At 41.2% G+C, this 19,451-nt stretch overlaps 2 protein-coding genes across 10 annotated transcripts in view; one reads left to right on the plus strand and one right to left on the minus strand.

Moving 5' to 3' along the window:
* Positions 1–14,539, minus strand: part of MLIP (muscular LMNA interacting protein) — a 111,155-nt gene extending 96,616 nt beyond the window's left edge. For 5 of the 9 annotated variants that reach the window (XM_069851503.1, XM_069851501.1, XM_069851502.1 and 2 more), the window contains exon 1: positions 14,354–14,538. In XM_069851503.1, the coding sequence (XP_069707604.1) occupies positions 14,354–14,416 (63 nt within the window). In that variant the 5' untranslated portion in view covers positions 14,417–14,538. Of the gene's footprint in view, positions 1–14,353 lie in introns of all 9 variants that reach the window. The other 4 variants (XM_069851508.1, XM_069851507.1, XM_069851506.1 and 1 more) reach the window with 3 other exon arrangements.
* KLHL31 (kelch like family member 31) overlaps positions 1–19,451 on the plus strand; it is a 243,792-nt gene that overhangs the window by 47,063 nt on the left and 177,278 nt on the right. The window lies entirely within an intron of this gene.

Below are 19,451 nucleotides of genomic sequence, written 5' to 3' on the forward strand. Positions count from 1 at the left end.
TTTCAGAGTTTGCAACAGCACTGCAGAGCGCAAAGACACTCCCCCACAACTCGCTCCACTTTTTACTTCACCAGTACTTTTCCCTAGAGCACTGACTTCACTGTCCTGCATAGGGGAGGAGTAAAACAATTTGGCCAAGACTCATAGCTTCAGGAAATAACTAAGTGCTGAAGTTCCTACCAAAAACAATTTAACAGTTCAAAATAGCACTCTATGATTCGAAAGTGCTCCTAGCTTCAACTTTTCAACTCCAATTCCTCTTCCTTTCAATGTCCAGCCATTTTCAGCATCTGCGAATCCACATGTGCCTAAATTTAGTAACTAAAACATCCTTAGTCCCCTAAATTTGAGGAGTAAAACTTCCTATGCTACCACTATTGCTTGTCCAAAGGTTCTACTTCCTTGGCTCAGCTCAACATTGAGGTAATCATCTCACATTCAAAGCCAGTCAGGTATCACAGACCCACATCTCTTGATAGGTAGAGTGCAACGCTCGGAAAAGGCAGGGATAATACATTATGAAACCAAGCACTGTGGAGCACACCCAGTCACCAGAGGCGTTTCCAACAGAGCAACATTGTTGTGCAGCTGAAGGAGGGCAGAGTTGGATGAAATCTCATACTAATGGACCAAAAATGTAAACTTAAAAGGTGAGAATATAATGAAACAAATTTGAAAAATAACAGACTGTTGCAAATAACCTTCCCAGAGAAAGAAACAGTTGTTCTGTGTCTGTTTTTAAAGGTTTAAAAGTAGCTTTCAATTTCTTTGTGGGTTCATAGTTCCAAATAATCGCACTCGCCATGCCACACAGTACCTAGTGTGTCATTTCAGTAATTTTCCAAATAACTTATTTCAACACACAGCTAACAGACATAAATGTATTTCCTGATGTTTTTTTTCTCCAGGTTAGATATGTTCATTCTTTTGAAATGAAAGGAAAAACAAAGAAAACATCTTAAACTTATGATATAATTACACTTTTAATACTTATAACTGCTTTAAAACAAACCTCGTTTTCCAGCCAAAAAGATACATAAATTGTAATTTTTGGCCATGGCTTTTAGCTTATAAAATCTACATGCTTAAAATTGCAGACATTTAATTACAGAACTATTTCTTCAATTCAAAAATATAATAAATGTTGGGGTGTTTAGTCATGAACTAGAGGGGGAAAATGAACGGTTTACAGTCTTCAGAAGATTGTTTCAAGATCACATAAACATGAAATAATGCTTTTCCGTTTACTCTAAACACCTTAAAATGAATATCTGAATTTGAAAGACATTTCCAAATAATTCACATGAAGAACTTAGTTTACTATAGCACGTGCAGTGTGCTCTGGAGACAAGAGTAGTCATTGATTATGCATTTGCTCTTAACCTTGAGATAAGAAAAGACCCTGATGTAGATGATTCATGAGTGAACTTGTAACATGCATCACATAAAATTATAATATTAGTAATGTTAATGATGACATAAAGATGATTAATATTTATGCTATAACTTAGAGTTTCCATTGCTTTCCAAAACACACTCCAAACAAGTCATGGTCTGAAGAGCAAAAGCTGCTGCATTGAACTCAGAAATACCTAATAAAGTTTCAATATAACTTTGGGTTCTGCTTCAAAAGTGAAAGCTAGTTTACAAAACAGCTTCTTAGCTCCCTTCACGCTTGCTGTCACAAACGCCATCCCATGCCTGCATAGCTAAATACAAAAATACAATTCTTCGTGGTTCAGCATCTGTTCTGCTGTAGGGCAGTATTTCAGACATGCTACACGGCTCATCACTCTAGTTAATATAGTCTATATGCAAGAAGACATAGATAGATAAAGTAGCCACAGATTTACTGGACAATTATCATATCCTCACTCAGACATTGATTGAAATGGGTTATCTGCTTTTGAAGGGACTTAAATGTTTTGAGGGCTATTGATTAAACATCTGAATTGTTTACATGCAGTGAATATTTGATAAATCCACAGACCTACATGTAAGTTACTGGAGAAATTGTACCTTCTCACAGACATTAAAAATCAGGTCTCTAAGACTGAAGGCTATGATATATCTCTGCACTTACAAAAGAAGACAAACAACTATCAAACTGAATTACCATTACCCTGAGATAGCTCAGTGAGATAACTATTAGAACTATTTATATTTTATGTAAAAGCCATTATTTCAAAGATAATTCCACTATTGGAACAAATTGTCCTTGTTCAAGAAGTCTGGAAGAAGACAACTGAAATATTTAAACCTTCTCCTGCATCATTCATGAGGATTAGCTAAATTTTAAGATTTTGTGTGAAAAACAGTAATAAAAACAGAACCCAGGACACTAGTTGTAATATTGTAATATACAATTTCATAGACAATTAATGTTTTACAAGACATCTACAATACACAACAAAAATAAGTCTACATAAGAATTTCTGTTCTTAAGTGCATTTTCCTCAAGAAAGTTATGGATGAAACCAGAGAAGAGATGCTTTCAGAATATACTAAGGTCAAAATTTCAAATTATATTAGGTTCTGAATTTTAAGTAGAATGTAATATTAATTGTTACAGGATAGCATATTCTGAAAATTAACATCATCATGTGTCGAAACATATTCTGATACAGCAGTGTCTGGTCTCACAACCCTCCAAAACCTTACACTGCAGAGCGAATCGTGAAATTTATTTCCTGACTTCTTCATGGCACTCACATCTGCAGTGCTTGAGCACTTCACAGAGACAGTTATACAGCATTCATAGGAAGTCGAGTGGCCTGACCATTTCTACCTGTAAAAAATTACTAATAACCCCAAAGTCTGAACTGTCTTTAAGAAACAGCTTTAACTTTTCCCTAGTAATTTCCAGCTTCCCCTATGCCCCTACCTGCAAGTGGGTGATTTTGAGAACACTTTGCAGTGTGTAGAACTGTTTCTGAACTCACCCCTTTGACTCTCATTGTGTGGGAGGGTCAAAATCCCAAGTTTCCTTTTATTTGGACGTCTCAACTATGTGACATATGCTTTCTCTATGTGTCAGGAAGTACATGTTTTGAAAAATGCAGAAAATATTCAGCTGGAAACAGAAGGGTGAAATACTAGTTTCTATCTAACTGCATTTTACTTATAAAGTACATTGTGGATTGTTACTCTTTTGTTCTGATCACAGCATATGCTGATGTAGGTGGTGGTGCTGATTCCTAGGCACAATTACCGTTTGAGAAGAAAGAAATAGTCCATAAACCTGTTACTGATATTTGTGTCATAACACTTACAAATAAAACAAAGGGAAAATTAAATGTGCTCAGTTAATCATGATTTCTAAAGTTCAAAGTGCATTTTTTGACTGTGGATTCTTAGGAGCCATAAATATCAGAGCTCCTGAGAACCCGACACACGATGCAGCACTGTGTCACCACAAGTCATTGGCAAGGCTGGCAACCTTGGAGCCCATCAGCCCTGACTTCTGCTCCTTAGAAACTGGGGAGGACCTGAAGGTTGACTTCATTACAGGAATAATTTATCATCGTAATATTTCAGCACATTCACTTTCTGTCAAGGAAAAAGTCCCCATAAACCAGAGCACCTTGCAATAAAACAAGAAAATTCTTGTTAGATTTAGCTACTCCTTTCCTGACAAATAGCTCACTATGGTTTCTTGGGATTTTTTTATATGCAACTATCAGTGTCCATTCACCTAACAGATTGTAAACAGGATAACTATAATGAAATCTGCTGTATTTTCAGCTCAGATCAGTTTCATGACATCAGCAAAAAAAATTACCTTACAAAAGAAAACAGAGAGAAAAAGCATGTCCTACTTTCTGTTGGGATTTCAAATACAAATAATTTCCTTTTTTTGTTGTTGTCTTAGAAAGATTCATCACAGTTTTGACTCATGAGTTTTGCTAAGAATTATCCTCTCTTTGTTTGATTACCACTTAGTTCAACTGATGTCTAGCTTTTGATCTGGATATATTTCAAGGTGCATTTACTAAAGAAGAATACTAAGTGACTTAGCTCTTGCTTGAGGATAAAAGATGTAATGATTTTTTTTCTAGCATGTTTGCTATATAAAATCATCACCAACAGCTATATTTGTAAGTGGTAAAATGGCAATAAATGTGCTGTCAGTAACTTTTTATGAGATGTATGGAACCACCATGATGTAATTTTAAATCTATTCAACACGGGAAAAAAAATGATGGCTCTTTCCAGAATCTTGAATTTCAAGTGGTTCAAGTGAATCCAATTGATTTATTTAACATCATTTAAAAACATAGCATTTAAAAGTCCCTATATTTTTCCAGTGTTTCAATTCCAAATTTTCTTCATCATCAAGATAAGAAACATGAAGCAGCAAAACCAGAAAGGTAATGACTCAATTTCTCTCTCAGACACAACATGAAATTGGTTTTTGGATTTCTGTAAATACATCAGTTCTGGAGTATGAATATATGCATATGTGTACAATTCAAGATAGGAAACACCTTCAGCCTGCTGCTTTATGCTTTTCAGAATCCTGAACAAACTAAAAGCTGTTCAGCAAAATTAATTTTTCATCTAATTTCAGCAAACTTCCTTTTGTCCCTTTTCCTCAAGGAAGGATCTTCATTAGTTCAATCTATATTTAATTAATCCTTCCAAGCTTACCAGGTAGGGACAAATATAATAAAAATGCCACTAGAAAGTATTTGGCAGTATGTACTACAGGCAACCATCAGTCCCTAAGGAAAAGCTGTGACTGAACTCATCAATGTAGTATTTAATGCAGAAAGGTTTCCTTTATGACCATCTCATTGAGTCACCTTCCCTGGAGGTGTTTAAGGCACAAGTGGATGAGGTGCTAAGGGCCATGGTTTAGTGTTTGATAGGAATGATTGGACTCGATGATCCGGGGGTCTCTTCCAACCTGGTTATTCTATGATTCTATGATTCAATCAAGACTAATACTGCCTTAAAACAACACCATCAAATCAATCTGGTGGCAGGATGACGACTGTCAAAACATAAGATGTAGGTTTTTCTACTGGACAATATATATTATAGTTCAGGAATGTATTACATGATAAATGTTAAAAATTAAGATGTGAACAAAATTTTTTTGTGAAAACACAGAAAAAAATCATGGAAATCTTCTAATTCTGGGCAGATGTTAGTCTTAAGATCTGACTGTGTGGTATTGCATAGGCTGCAATGGCATTTGCAGGGATATATTGCAGTATCTCCCCTGCCTTGGCACACCAGAATGTGCTCCCTGGCCTCTCTCCACTAGGACTGGCACAGCTTTTGACTCTTAGAAAGGCAAGGAAGGCTGCAGAGAGTCTACTACAGCACTTAGCATGCAATGTGGTGGGTTGATAAGCTAGAACACTTCCTTATTCCTGACATAGTGGGGAACCTCCTAGAAGCTCTGCTAAAGCACGTGGAAGACAGTGAAGTGATTAAGGGCAGCCAGCATGGCTTCACCAGGGACAAGTCCTGTATGATCATCTTAGTGGCTTTCTATGATGGGGTAAACGCAGCAGCGGACACCGGTAAACCGACGGATGTGATCCATCTGGAATTCTGTAAAGCCTCTGACAGTCCCCCAATACATCCTCCTCTCTAAATTGGAGAGAGATGGATTTGATGGGTGGATGGTTCAGTGGATAAGAAACTGGTTGTATCGTCATATTCAGAGAGTAGTGGTCAATGGTTCAAAGTCCAGATGGAGATCTGTGACTAGTCATGTCCCTTAGGGGTTCCAACTGGGACCGGTGCTGTTTAATATCTTCATCAGTGATATTGACAGTGAGATTGAGCGCATCCTCAGCAAGTTTGCAGATGACACCAAGCTGAGTGGTGTAGTTGCCACACCAGAAGGATGGGATGTCATCCAGAGGGACCTGGACAGGCTGGAGAAGTGGGGCTGTGAGAACCTGATGAGGTTCAACGAGGCCAAGTGCAAGATCCTACACCTGGGTCAGGGCAATCCCCATTTTTAGTACACGATGGGGGATGACGTGATTGAGAGCTGCCCTGCAGAGAAGGACTTGAGGTTGCAGGTCGATGAGAAGCTCGACATAAGTTGCCAATGTGCACTTGCAGCCCAGAAGGCCAACTGTGTCCTGGGCTGCATCAGAAGTGTGGCCAGCAGTTCAAGGGAAGTGATTCTGCTCTTCTATTCCTCTCTTGTGAGACCTCATGTGGAGTTCTGTGTCCAGTTCTGGAATCCTCAACATACGAAGGATATGAAAGTGTTGGAACAGGTCCAGAGGAGGCTACAAGATGATCTGAGGGCTGGAGCACCTCCCATATGAGCACAGGCTGAGAGAGACAGGGCTGTTCAGCCTGGAGGAGTCTCCGAGGAGATCTTATAGCAACCTTCCAGTCCCTGAAAGGGGCTACGAGAAAACAGGGGAAGTACTGTTTACAAAGGCTTGTAGTGATAGGATGAGGGTAAATGGGTATAAACTGGAGAGAGGCAGATTTAGACTAGGCATAAGGAAGAATTTCTTCACAATGAGGGTGGTGAGGCCCTGGCACAGGTTGCCCAGGGAAGCTGTGGCTGCCCCATCCCTGGAGGTGTTCAAGACCAGGTTGGATGGGCCTTGGGAAGCCTGGTCTGGTGAGATGTGTCTCTGCCTATGGCAGGGGGGGGTTGGTACTAGATGATCTTTAAGGTCCTTTCCAACTCAAACTATTCAGGCAAGTACCAAATCAATATCATACCACAGCCCAGTCTTTGAATTTAACTGAATTTAAAAGAGTTCCAGGGCCTAGGAACATTTCCCAGAACTGTTTTCATTTATTAATAGGGGCTGTCTCTCCATGTTAATACTCCTTTCTGTGCTACATCCCCTCAAAATGCAATCATTTGCATTGCCCTGCATGGCTTTGTTGCTGCAGTTGATCCAAGTGTTACCTTTCCTAACCCCCCAGAAAAGTTAAAATATCCAATTACCTTTTGTTCCTAAAAAGTTTCTTCTAACATCACATTCAATTTCCTGGAGGAATCTGCTGCCCTTCCCGTCCAAGCCCCTGTGTGAATTTCTGTGTTAATGTTTCACCTAACTTCCAGCCAAAAATGTGCTGATGACATCTCTCCAAGGTAGCTTTTCTCACTGATGCAATCGAAGCCTACCTCAAGCAGTCCAGCAGCGCCTCTGTATGACTGGCATTAGGTTAAAGAAAAGGTAGCATAAGCTCGGGTAAGGTGAGAATTAAGTGACGGAATTGGAAAGGAGGGCAGACCAGGATTCCGTACTTCCCTCTTGCTTTAGTCCTGTTTAATGACACATCAACAGTGCTAAAAATATGCTGCTACTTGAAGCCTTCAAGTTTATTCCTTCCGTCTCAGTGATCAGTGGCTGGAGTTATCCGAGCCTCCACACAGCTAGGCAGGAACGTCTCAGCTCTAGGTACGCAAGAGGAAATACTGATCCTCTGGCTGAGTTGCTGTCTGAGCCATCTTACACCTGCACAGCAAAATGCAATTGCCTCTATGCTAGGATTTTATCAGTTTCTTGCTTTAGACACTACAAAGTCACAGTCCTGATCATCAAAACATGGGGATACTGAAAAATGTGTCTCATGGTCTATCCTTTTAGCACAGGCTGCCTTAATCCGGGACGAGGTAGCACAAAATACCTTAAGGGTGACCAGTCACCCAGCTCAACTCAGCTGCATCTCAGGAGCTCCCAGAGGAGGTCACAAACAACCTCCAGAGCAAGAAACAAACCTTTCCTCTTAGATAAAAAGGAAAGGCCTGTTCCTGGCCTTATGAGGAACAGCTCAGAGAGCTGGGGTTGTTTAGCCTGGAGAAGAGGAGGCTGAGGGAAGACCTCATTGCTCTCTACAACTACCTGAAAGGAGGTTGTGGAGAGGAGGGAGCTGGGCTCTTCTCCCAAGTGACAGGGGACAGGACAAGAGGGAATGGCCTCAAGCTCCACCAGGGGAGGTTCAGGCTGGACATTAGGAAAAAACTTTTTCACAGAAAGGGTCATTGGGCACTGGCAGAGGCTGCCCAGGGAGGTGGTTGAGTCACCTTCCCTGGAGGTGTTTAAGGGATGGGTGGATGAGGAGCTGAGGGACATGGTTTAGTGTTTGATAGGAATGGTTGGACTCAATGATCCAGTGGGTCTTCTCCAAACTGGTGATTCTATGTTTCTATGATTCTATAAATAGGGACCATTTAAATGTATACACTCATAAAAGCTTCTCTGACTCTATAATAAGCATGTGTTTTACTTTCGTTTCATATGCTATGCTGGAGACAAGCATGATGTTCATGCTTCAATACTGAACTGTCAAACTGAGGAACGGATTCCGGCAGGCAACATACTTTCAGGAGTTTCTTTTCTGGGCAGGTGTATTGCTACAGGAGATAGAAGTAGAAAAGTCAAGGTGCAAAGTAAACCAGCTAAGAAAGAGGATTTAAACAAAGCAATCTCATCTTAACTCTCACCTATACCTTCTGATCTGAAGCACGTGAATCTGCAGTCTAGCAGCCACCAGCCTGTCGTCTGCTAGGAGAGAGACCAGACAAAGAGGACAAGGGGGTTGTATCTGGCAGTCCTCTGCATACCTGCTACTGGCTTTCTCACAGACCATAACATGCTGAAGCAGCAATGTGTTCTGCATTTTGGGCCATATCACTGTGTTTTGCCTCCTCTGAATCTCTGTTATCCTCCCACAGCAATTGTAACCTTCTCTCTCTAAAGAAGAAGATGATGCCTGGTTGACCTCAGCAGTGCTGCTCAGGCTGCTACTGCTGTCCTGGCTAGACGTGAACAAGCATGCGAGCCCCGAGCCGTGTGCAGACATGAGATCTCTGATACATGAGGAACCTTTGGTTCTTTCCCTCTCACAGACTCCAATGCAAGTGGCTTCCCTTGAGCAGCAAGTACATCCCCTCCCATCTCAGCCTTTCCCTGCTCACTTCTCCCACCCACTGCAGTGAACCTGGAAGGGCATTTGCTTGTGGACACCAGGAGGAGCAGCTCACAGGTTGGTGTGTCTCACTGGCATAAATACTGTTCCTCTCCAATTATGTGGGCAGAAGCAGCTATTCTGCCATTACCCAACAACAGAGATTTCCACTATTGCTAAAAATGATTCTGATTTTGGGGTGTTTAACATCCTATATCTTCACAAAGAAACACTGGTAGAAAAGGTACTCATGGTAGGGTGATTGTACCCAGTGTCTCTTGCTATGTCCACTCCCACCAGCCTTCACCCAGCTCTCCTCCTCTTTTCTTCAGCTCCTCAAGCAACAATTCCCATCATATGCTTGCCTCTCACCGGGTTTACATGTAGTTAAATCAACAACTAAATCTGAAAGCAAGGCCTGTCTCCACCTTATTAGTCATTGCCCTCTGCCCTGTTTGGACTCCCGTAGGCAGGTGGCAGACTTGAGGAAATGGGCTGTCTTCTTCAAGGAGTCTTTACTTCCCACACTTCTCCAAGAGAGACCCTAATCTTGACAGGACTCTCTCTCTGTTGTTACCAGTGTACAAAGATTAATTGTTGTTCATTTGGGTAGGCTTGATCCAAACGGTCTCACTCCCCATGAGCTGCACCCATATATTGTTTGTGAAAATCAAATGCTAATTCTCTGAATGAAGTCCTGCAGCCCTTTTTTACAGAGTACACCCTCTCGTCCAAAACCTAACCTTACCGTCATTTCAAGCAATCAATGACATTGTTTCTGATCTGTATATTCCTTTGGTTTAATGTAATTTCTGTACTTTCTTTATTACTACTTAATGTAACAGGGAAGTAAGAAAAAAAAAAAGAAAACACCCTTACTAGAAAACAAAGTACAAAGATTGAATGTTTCCTGTTAAACATACCAGAGTAAACATCATTTTAACTGCAATACTGCATGTGCTGTATTTTCAAGAGGAGAGAAGATATCAAATAGGAAATAGAAAAGTGTGAAATATAATCAAAATAATTTCAAATAACAGGGGAAAAATGCATTAATGGAGGACAACTTCAGAATGTAAACAAAATATTTTGAGCTGAGCTGTTGTTTCAACAGGGAAACTCTAGAATTACTCTGTCCTTCTGAGCTACGCTAAAATCAAATATATGAATAGGAAAATTGAGTCCATCTGCTCAGTCCAATCTATTTTATAGTGAGTCATTCTATTTTCCCATCACAAAATGAGCCCTCCATTATCTTTCATTTTCACAGCCATCTCTACACAAAAACTCTCTTCAGGATTCTGGCCACTGAGGAGTCTTCCTCTGGGAATCAAGGATGAGAAATCTTTAACAATAACTTTCACAAATATTAAGTGAAATAGCTTGAAGCAGTAGAGAATTCTATATTATTTATCATATCCACAGTAAAAACTGAATGTAAAGGTATAGCACCATTTAATAAATCTGCCTGTAATGTTGTCTTCTCTGGAGGTTGCATGAGTACGAACTGACCTCTATTTCATAATATTTTCATTCTCTGCAGTCAGAATATTTTCATAACGATATAGTCTAGATTATGTCTTTGTTCTTTTGAAAATAGGTAGAAATATTTGCAACAAAGTATATAAAGCCGAGATTTGTCTTACAGAAACAAATATATATAGGTCTCAGAACTATGACATAGTCGAAATAACAGAGATGTAGTGGAATAGCTCACACAGCTATGAATGGACACAGGCTCTTCAGAAAGGCAGACGGGGAAGGTAAGGAAAGGATCTCTTGGTGTTAAGCAGCAGCTCAGATGAGGGGACCTCTTGTACAGGTTGGACAACTGCGATTTGTGAGAGCTTGTGGGTCAGGATCAAAGGAAAGTTCAGTGAAGGTGACATCATGATACGACTGTGCTACAGACAGCACAGCTGGGGCAAAGAAGTGGGCAACACTCCTCACAGTAACTTGTTTAAACAGTTCAGGGAAGTCTTTGGGTTGTAGACTGTTTTTACAAGAGACTTTCAACTTCCCAGGTGCCTGCTAAAATAAAAAAACAGCAGGACACAAGAAGTCCAGAGGATAACTTCTTCATACAGGCATTGGATGAGCCAACAAGTGTCATGCACAACTGGATCTGTTATTCAGAAATGAGGAAGAAGTGGCTGGGAACGTGATATTTGGTGGCAGGCTCAGCTGTAGTGACTGGGAAGCTGAAGATTTTGTTGGGGACTGAGAAAGGCAAGTACCAGAGCACAGCCTGAGCTTTAAAAGAAGTGACTTCGGCTTATCCAGGATATGGTAAGTGGGGTCCTGTTCGATGTCAACAAGGCCCACAGCATCAAGGCCTTCTTCACTATAAAATGTCTCCACAGGATCCCATGAGATGCAGCTTGGAAACACAAGAAGCTTGGGAAATCCAGCATGTCTGTGTAAACAGCCTCTTACACATGCAAGACTGTCTATGCTGATATTCAGGAAGACAAACAGACTTATCAGGACACGAGTATGACTAAATGGGGAGTTTGTAACTCAGCTGCAGTGCAAAAAAGGCAGCACAGGAGATGGAAGCAAGTATGGATGACGCTAGGGAGACTCAGTGACGTCTTTGCCTCAGCTTTCGCCAACAAGATCTCCCAGACAGATGGCTAAAAGGGTGGTTGGACAATCAGGCTCAGATGTTTATGGCTAATGCTTTGTATTCTTCTTGGAGGACAGTAAAAACTGGAGTGCTGCATGGCTCTGTCCCAACACCTGTCCTGTTTAATGTGGACCTGGGAAAGGAGGGCTCCCCTGTCAGTGACCCAGGCTTGTGTGTGACTGCCTGGGGGGCACCTCTGTTGAGGAGACTCTGGGGGTTCTGGTGTGTAGTGAGCTGAGCCTGAGCCAGCAGTTGGTCCTAGCAGCCAGGATGGCCAACAGCATCCTGGGCTGTGCTAACAGGAGCATGAGCAGTAGAGCAAGGGGAAAGAATTATCCTCTTCTACTCAGCATTGACTAAATTACATCTAGAACAGGGCATCCAGTTTGGGGCCCTCCATAGACAAATTTGAAAGATTGAAGCAAGTTCAGTGGAGACCACCAAGATGGCCAAGGCTGGAGTATTCACTCTGTGAAGTGAGGCTGAAAGAGCTGGGCTTGTTCAGCCTGGAGAAAAGGTGGCTCCAGAATAACCTAACAACAGCCCAAGTTTCTGTTGGAGGTTATTGAGGAGCTGGAGCCAGGAACTTTTATGTAAAAATATGGCAAAATGAAAAAAAAAACCAGAGAAAAATTGAAACAAGAATGATTTTGACATGATAAAAAGAGAAACTTTTTCCCCATGAGGATAGCCCAGCAGTGAAGGATGTTGCCTAAAGGTTGCACGGTCTCCAACCCTGAAGGTTTTCAAGGCTGGATAAAGCCCCAAGAAGCTTGGTCTGACCTTGTAATCACTGACCTCCTCAGCTCCCTTATCTTATGATTCTATGAAATATACACTAAAAAATAGATCATCCAGTTACACTTATATAAAGTACCATCCAATTTATTGGATATAATCTTGAAAATGGATGCCTCATGGTACCTATAATGTAAAATAGTTTATGTATTTGCTGTAGTGAAGTTAAATATGTGAACAGACATCAACAACAACATGTACAAAGAGTATCTGTACCACAGATTGACACTGCTGCTATGCAGTGTTTGAATATTGATCCAACCTGCATGTCACAAAGAGAAAAGGGCAGAATCAATAAAAGCCCAGGAGGTACAAAGCCAGGGAAAAATACGTAGGGGTAAAGTGAGATCCATCTAGCAATCAGAAAAAAAAGTCATTCGGGTTAAACAGGCAAAGAGACTGAGAGGTGGGATAGAAAAGAGGCTTAGGGCTTAGCTGGAAGGGGACGGGGAAAGGCGTGGGAGGACTGGCACAGGTTCAGGGCATTCCTCTGCTGTCAGCAGAGCAATGTGAAACCCACCAAGCCAGAGCCTCCTCCATTCCTCTCTCCGAGCAGCACAGGCGTGTGCCCTGCTGCTGGTAACAGGGACTCACTTAGCTCAACAGGTTAGGATTTGGTTTTGAAACAATTGAATAGCGGGTGACCTGGCACAGGCACTAACGTGACTCCCATCAGTGCGATCCCTGTCTTTTTAAAATTAGTAAATATTGCACATAGAGAGTTATCAGAAGATCACTAGGGTTCCAAATACAGAGCTCAGAGTTTTGGAAAAGCGTCTCTTAAGGTCGCCCACTCAAGTCTTTGCACATCACGATACAGTTCGCACTTAGATAATCATGCTATCCAATTACATTCCTATATATTTTCCCCACACATGAGTTAGAACAAAATTTTAAAGGTTTTCTTTGAAAGATTTCCTGAAGATTTTGTGAATGTTATAATTGCTTTAATTTTGAAGATTTTTCCTTACATTTTACATATCAATCACAAACATTGAAAATGAAGACTCTGTCTAAAGTGTTAATTTATTAATGAGAAAATGAAGAATTAAAATATTATGTAATATTCATACTATAACTTCATGCTGAAGCTTCAGCAATGTTTTTTCAGATAGTACACTTTAGATAAATATTTTTTTTTTAAAAAAAGAAAAAGAGGTACTTTAGGCCCAGGTCATTATTTCACTTCAGCATTTCCTGTATTTCCGACCCAACGCACCTTACCTCGATGAGGTTGTATTTTAAACTGTTAACTAGCACACAAGCTTTCCAAGTCTCACTTAGCTCAAGCTAATGGAGACAAATATCACGATGAAACAGGAGTAAATACTGTGGCCTACCATGAATCTAAACTAATGCAACACGACCACTATTTAAGATAATTACTAAAAACTTCAGCATTAATTTATTTCTTAACAAAAATATTGGCCACCTTTTTTCACAGCTTTGCGAAGCCAAGAATAAACTGCCTTTTCCTGGCAGCAAGAAAACAACCTTGTTAATGCAAGGCACTTTGTTAACTGTGTCTCAAGCCTACACTAATTAGGAATAAGCTGGGTTTTGACTGTTCTCACTATGTGTTATTAATTTTTTTTGGTCACACCACTTTTTAGTAAGCCCCAGACACACTCCAGACACAGGAAAATTATTTCCTCTGCTACTTACTGATACGAAGTTATGGTAAATAATGTGCAAAGACATGAAGCAGGCCCTCAAGAAAATCCAAGAAAAACACAAACTATTACCTATCAATCGGGATTATGATAAAAAACTAACATTGAAATGGATATCAGTTTCTGCACTTCATACGCACACAAAATGCATGAACATATTTCCATAATTACCACAGAAATGTGCTCTCATAATTAATTTAACATAAATGAACGGAATTTTAGTAGTCAAGGTCACTAGTGAAAGGAAGCTGGGCAATGCTCCTATAAAGTACAACAGCTGGTTTTCCTTTCCTTTTTATCATTAAATTAAAAAGAAATATACCAACATTTCTCAATGTCTTACCATTTGCTTTTCCTCTAAGGCTCCTCTTCCTGAGGCTTTTCTTTCGTGTTTTCCTAACTCCATTTCTCAGAGGAGAAAAACACCTTAATATCCTGAGCAGGAGTGATATAACCTGACTACATGTTAGATATCCTTGTACTTTTGGAGTTGGGAGAGAGAACTATGAGACACTGCTGGTGGTGATTTCTGGTCAGCATGTGTTTCCATTTATAGCTGTTGAAAATCCACAAATAGAAGCGTGGAGAGAGGGCAGGCAGCTGCCTCTGATAACAATAAACGTTAGTTTGGCATCACAGCAAAATGTTGGAGAAGGATTTTGGTTACTGGCCCCATTCATTCCCTCCTCACCCCTTCTACCCCAAAAGGTCATACTTCTAAAGTCCGTGGAAATGTAATGAACTATGTTTCAGAAGCACTAACTTGTGCTCACAGAGATTAACAAACAAGTAAAATGGCAAATATGATGCGCTGGCAGCACATGTTGCTACACAGAGATAGAAAGCGTACAGAACAATGTTTTAAAACAGTGCTTTAGCCTGGCTATTGATCTCTCCCTGCTGAGTGTTTGAGACTGAGCTGTCCTAATACACATTCACACAGGGTATACTCCCCTTTTCTTCTATCAGAACATAACATCTTGGATTTTCAAAATGCAGAAAGAGTTGCAAAGTTTTCAGCAGGCACTATGAGCACCTCTGAATACAAGAAGTGATCAGTGAGCACCTAAAATGGAGCTAATACCCATACAGACAGCAGTTGTGCAGGCTCCTAGTTGACTGTAGAAGAATAACCTGGCTTTGGTTCACAACGATAAAGTCAGGAGGCCAATATTAGAAACTGCAGCATGGGGGGAACCTCTCAGTAGCTCTGCTGTGGATGCCAAGGTTTATAACACACCCTTTGGTTGCCACATCAACTGGGATCATGTTGTCTCAGAAGTGATTCGCACGCAAGTCTGGTTCTGCATGTACCAGGAAAGGAAGGGGAAGTGCAATGACAGAGAATCACACAGAAAATATTTATTACTATTAAATAAGATTATGCTCTCTGGTCAATCTGTGGTTCTTTAAGAAACACATAACCCCTTGAAAATCTGGCAGTTTAAGCAACTTGCTAAATCCTTGGTAAAGAAAAGACACATTCTTTCCCTCTCTTCCAACATATTGGTAAAGGAAGACACTTCTAAGCTAGATAGAGAGATAACTAAATAGCTATAAAAACCTTTTTCATCTATAGTTTTTCAGTTGTCTTTGTGGAAATGATAGCCAAAACTAGATACGCTCCCTTCTGTTCTGGTTGTTTCTTAGAATCATAGAATCACCAGGTTGGAAAAGACCCACAGTATCACTGAGTTCAACCATTCCTATCAATCACTAAACCATGTCCCTTAGCACCTCGACTACTCATCTTTTAAACACCTCCAGGGATGGTGACTCAACCACCTCCCCGGGCAGCCTCTGCCAGTGCCCAATGACCTCTTCCATGAAAAATTTCTTTCTAATGTCCATCCTGAACCTCCCCTGGTGCAGCTTGAGGCCATTCCCCCTTGTCCTGTCCCCTGTCCCTTGGGAGAAGAGGCCAGCACCCTCCTCTCCACAACCTCCTTTCAGGTAGTTGTAGAGAGCAATGAGGTCTCCCCTCAGCCTCCTCTTCTCCAGGCTAAACACCCCCAGCTCTCTCAGCCGTTCCTCATAAGCCCTGTTCTCCAGCCCCCTCACCAGCTTCGTTGCTCAATGGATGTTTTACTCAGATCTTTAGAGCCTTGGACTGGAAGAAAAGGCAGCCAAACAAGTCATCACACAACAGTTTATACAGGTTACATATGGAAAGCTGGCCAACGAAAAATACCTAGTGTGTTCTTTTTTCTGAATGTTTTTCAAAGCAAAGTTACTCCAATGACAATTATTTTTCTTTAGTCTTTCTCTTACCTTTGTTTTCAGAATAACGCAGCCAGCAGACGAGTCGTGCAACTAGGCAAACACAAAGAACCAGTCAAACCTACAAATGCTGCTGCAGCAGATGGAATAGATATGAGCTTGATGTCACAAGAGTAAAAATACACCTCACGGCATCTCCTGGAAGTGCTGGGATAAAATGAACTATAGTAAATGACGTAATACCCAGATGAAAGCTGTGGGGCTCTGCTCTTCAGTAGGAAAGTAAATAGTATCAAGAAGTTCATATCTGCAAAATCCTTTCAGTGAGGGTAAAACCTATCCCTGTGGCAAGGGACTTGTATAATGCCTTTGTACTACTAACCATCCTCAAAGGAGGAATGGTAAGTGGGATTTGAACACCAGCTTACATTATGCCACTGCTTACATTGCCACCCATTCCTGTGCCATGGGTGAAAAACCTGAATCACCTTCACTCCCATTAACCTGTTTGCAGCAGTTTTAAAACACAGGCAAGGACCAGAGTGTCTCAGGCAGGCATGGTCATCTGTGTTTGCTTGGTGCGCTCCCCAGCCCTGTCACCCCCATAGGTGGAATACCTCAGCTTTCAGCAGGGTCCCAAGCAGCAGCTCCCAAGGGATTCGCTCCCTCTTCCTGCTGGGAATGTACACTCATGCTGGTAAAAGAGCCGGCCGTCAGTGGTGCTACAAGTCAGCAACACAGGACTCAAGACGTGGAAGTCCATACAGACTTATACCAGCACCGGCGGATTTTATCCAGACTTTATGCTGTGTGTAACTTTGCACTCATACTAACTACCCTAAAACTTAAACTTCAATCATAGAATCATAGAATCACCAGGTTGGAAGAGACCCACTGGATCAAGTCCAACCATTCCTATCAAACACTAACCCACGTCCCTCAGCACCTCATCCATCCACCTTTTAAACTCCTCCAGGGTCAGTGATTCAACCACCTTCCTGGGCAGCCTGTTCCAGTGCCCAATGACCCTTCCCATGAAAATTTTTTTCCTAATGTCCAGCCTAAACCTCCCCTGGCGGAGCTTGAGGCCATTCCCTCTTGTCCTGTCCCCTGTCACTTGGGAGAAGAGCCCAGCTCCCTCCTCTCCACAACCTCCTTTCAGGTAGTTGTAGATAGCAATGAGGTCTTCCCTCAGCCTCCTCTTCTCCAGGCTGAACACCCCCAGCTCTCTCAGCCGTTCCTCATAAGGCCTGTTCTTCAGCCCCCTCACCAGCTTTGTACTCACCACTTTCAGAGTCTTAAACAGATTTCATGTATCACTCACCCATGCGAATGTCAAAGGCAATCGCTACAGGAAGACCTAAGGAAGTGACTGTGAATTGATTTTACTTGTAATAATTCCAACATAAAATGCTGAAGAGAGTATACAGCTTTACAAGTGTGTTTTCCATCAACATTCTTGTAAAGGTGTCTAACAGCACTCCCAAGAAAAAAACTTAACACCTTTCCTTTTCACTGTATGGCTGCTACACCTTAAGCACCGGGGGAAAAAAAAAAAAAAAAAAAAAGTGAAAATTCATAGGATCATAGAATAACCAGGTTGGAAGAGACCCACCGGATCATCGAGTCCAACCATCGAGTCCATTCAACTACTATGATAGGGAAAAATCTAATTGCTCCATTTCTTGTAAATGCAAATTTATATTTTGGATGCATCATGCTGCCAACCGTCCACGTGCTAGGGAGTTGGAGCAGATTGCATCAGAGATGGGAACAGAACTAAAAAGCTAAGAATGCAACAGAATAGGACATCAGACTTCAGGCCATTCCATTGAAATCAGGGAGCACAAGAAACCTTGGATGCAGTGCTCTTCCGTAGCCTGAATATTAATATATAAGGATCCTGGAGATAGCACAGAAAGGCTGGTATCACCTTGTTATCTACCACACCTTCCTCAGCACATTTCAGCACTAAAACCAATGAACAACCATGATACTAAACATATCAGAATTTGGTTTTATATAATCATGGGAGTAAATTTCTTACCTCTACATAGAAATAATGGTTATTTTACTCCAAGAACTTTCTAAAACACTGTTAGTAACTGTATATTTCCGTTTTACTTCACAAGGGAAGACATAGTAAACAGGTGCTAAGTAAAAAGCATGTTACAGACGTTGCCTAAGTTACTGTGCTATTTTCAATTACTTCTTTGTATTACAGTCACTGATATCTTGACACCTGTTTTTCTTCTCAGAGCAGGACCTAACATGAGGCCAAAAGATGAAGTGAAGGGGGCAGGGGGTGACGGTGTTTTGCTGAGAAGCAAGTGCTGAATATCCAAAATAGTAGTATTGTGTAAATAAAACATTGAAGCAGATGTATTTTCCGCGCTCACTTGATCTGCTGTTCTTGGACAGGGAAGCAAGTGACTATCATGATGCTTGTGTGTCACCCTCAGCTGTTTTCACTCATGTTGCTACTGCAGTTCTCTCACTTTGCACGTTTTCATTTCATTCTTACAAGGCTGTAGCTCAGGGCTGCCAGCCAATCACTCTATCACATGCGAAATATCTGCGCTGCTTCTTTCTTAAGCCATTAGCTCAGCATCAAACACACCATGAGCATTCAGCAGTCTGCAGTATTAATTCTGACCCTGATGTGCTCAATCATAGAATAATAGAATCATAGAATCACCAGGTTGGAAAATACCCACTGGATCATCGAGTCCAACCATATTATATTATCCATCATATATCCATTATATCCATCATATTATAATCAATTGAAAGCCACCCAGTTAAGTCACATAAACCAGTTAAAAAACTTAGTCTTATATAAAAGCTGTATCTCTAGTGGCTTTTAGACACCTGATTTGGAGATGCAGTTTCTTTTCCACGCTTAAAACAGGAAGTCAAAAAGTTAAAATAAAGACAAACAAAAAACTCAAGTAGGTTCCCTCACTACATGTAACCAGCAGAAGCCAGAAGTTAAACTCTCCAGCTTCTTTTTGGTGTCCACCCTCCTCTCAGCCCGAGCATACCAGGACAGCAAGTATCCCTACGTTATTCCACCACATCCACCCAAAGTCATCCGTACATGCCTAGAACCATCAGGACCTCAAGAGCATTTTTAGCTGGTACTCCATGGCATGTTCTTTGCAGAAATGAAAAGCACACTGGAGCTGTCGGGGCTGTATATGGAGCAGGCTTACCTTCCA

Source organism: Phaenicophaeus curvirostris, chromosome 2 (assembly GCF_032191515.1).
Source record: "Phaenicophaeus curvirostris isolate KB17595 chromosome 2, BPBGC_Pcur_1.0, whole genome shotgun sequence".
Classification (NCBI taxonomy): domain Eukaryota; kingdom Metazoa; phylum Chordata; class Aves; order Cuculiformes; family Cuculidae; genus Phaenicophaeus; species Phaenicophaeus curvirostris.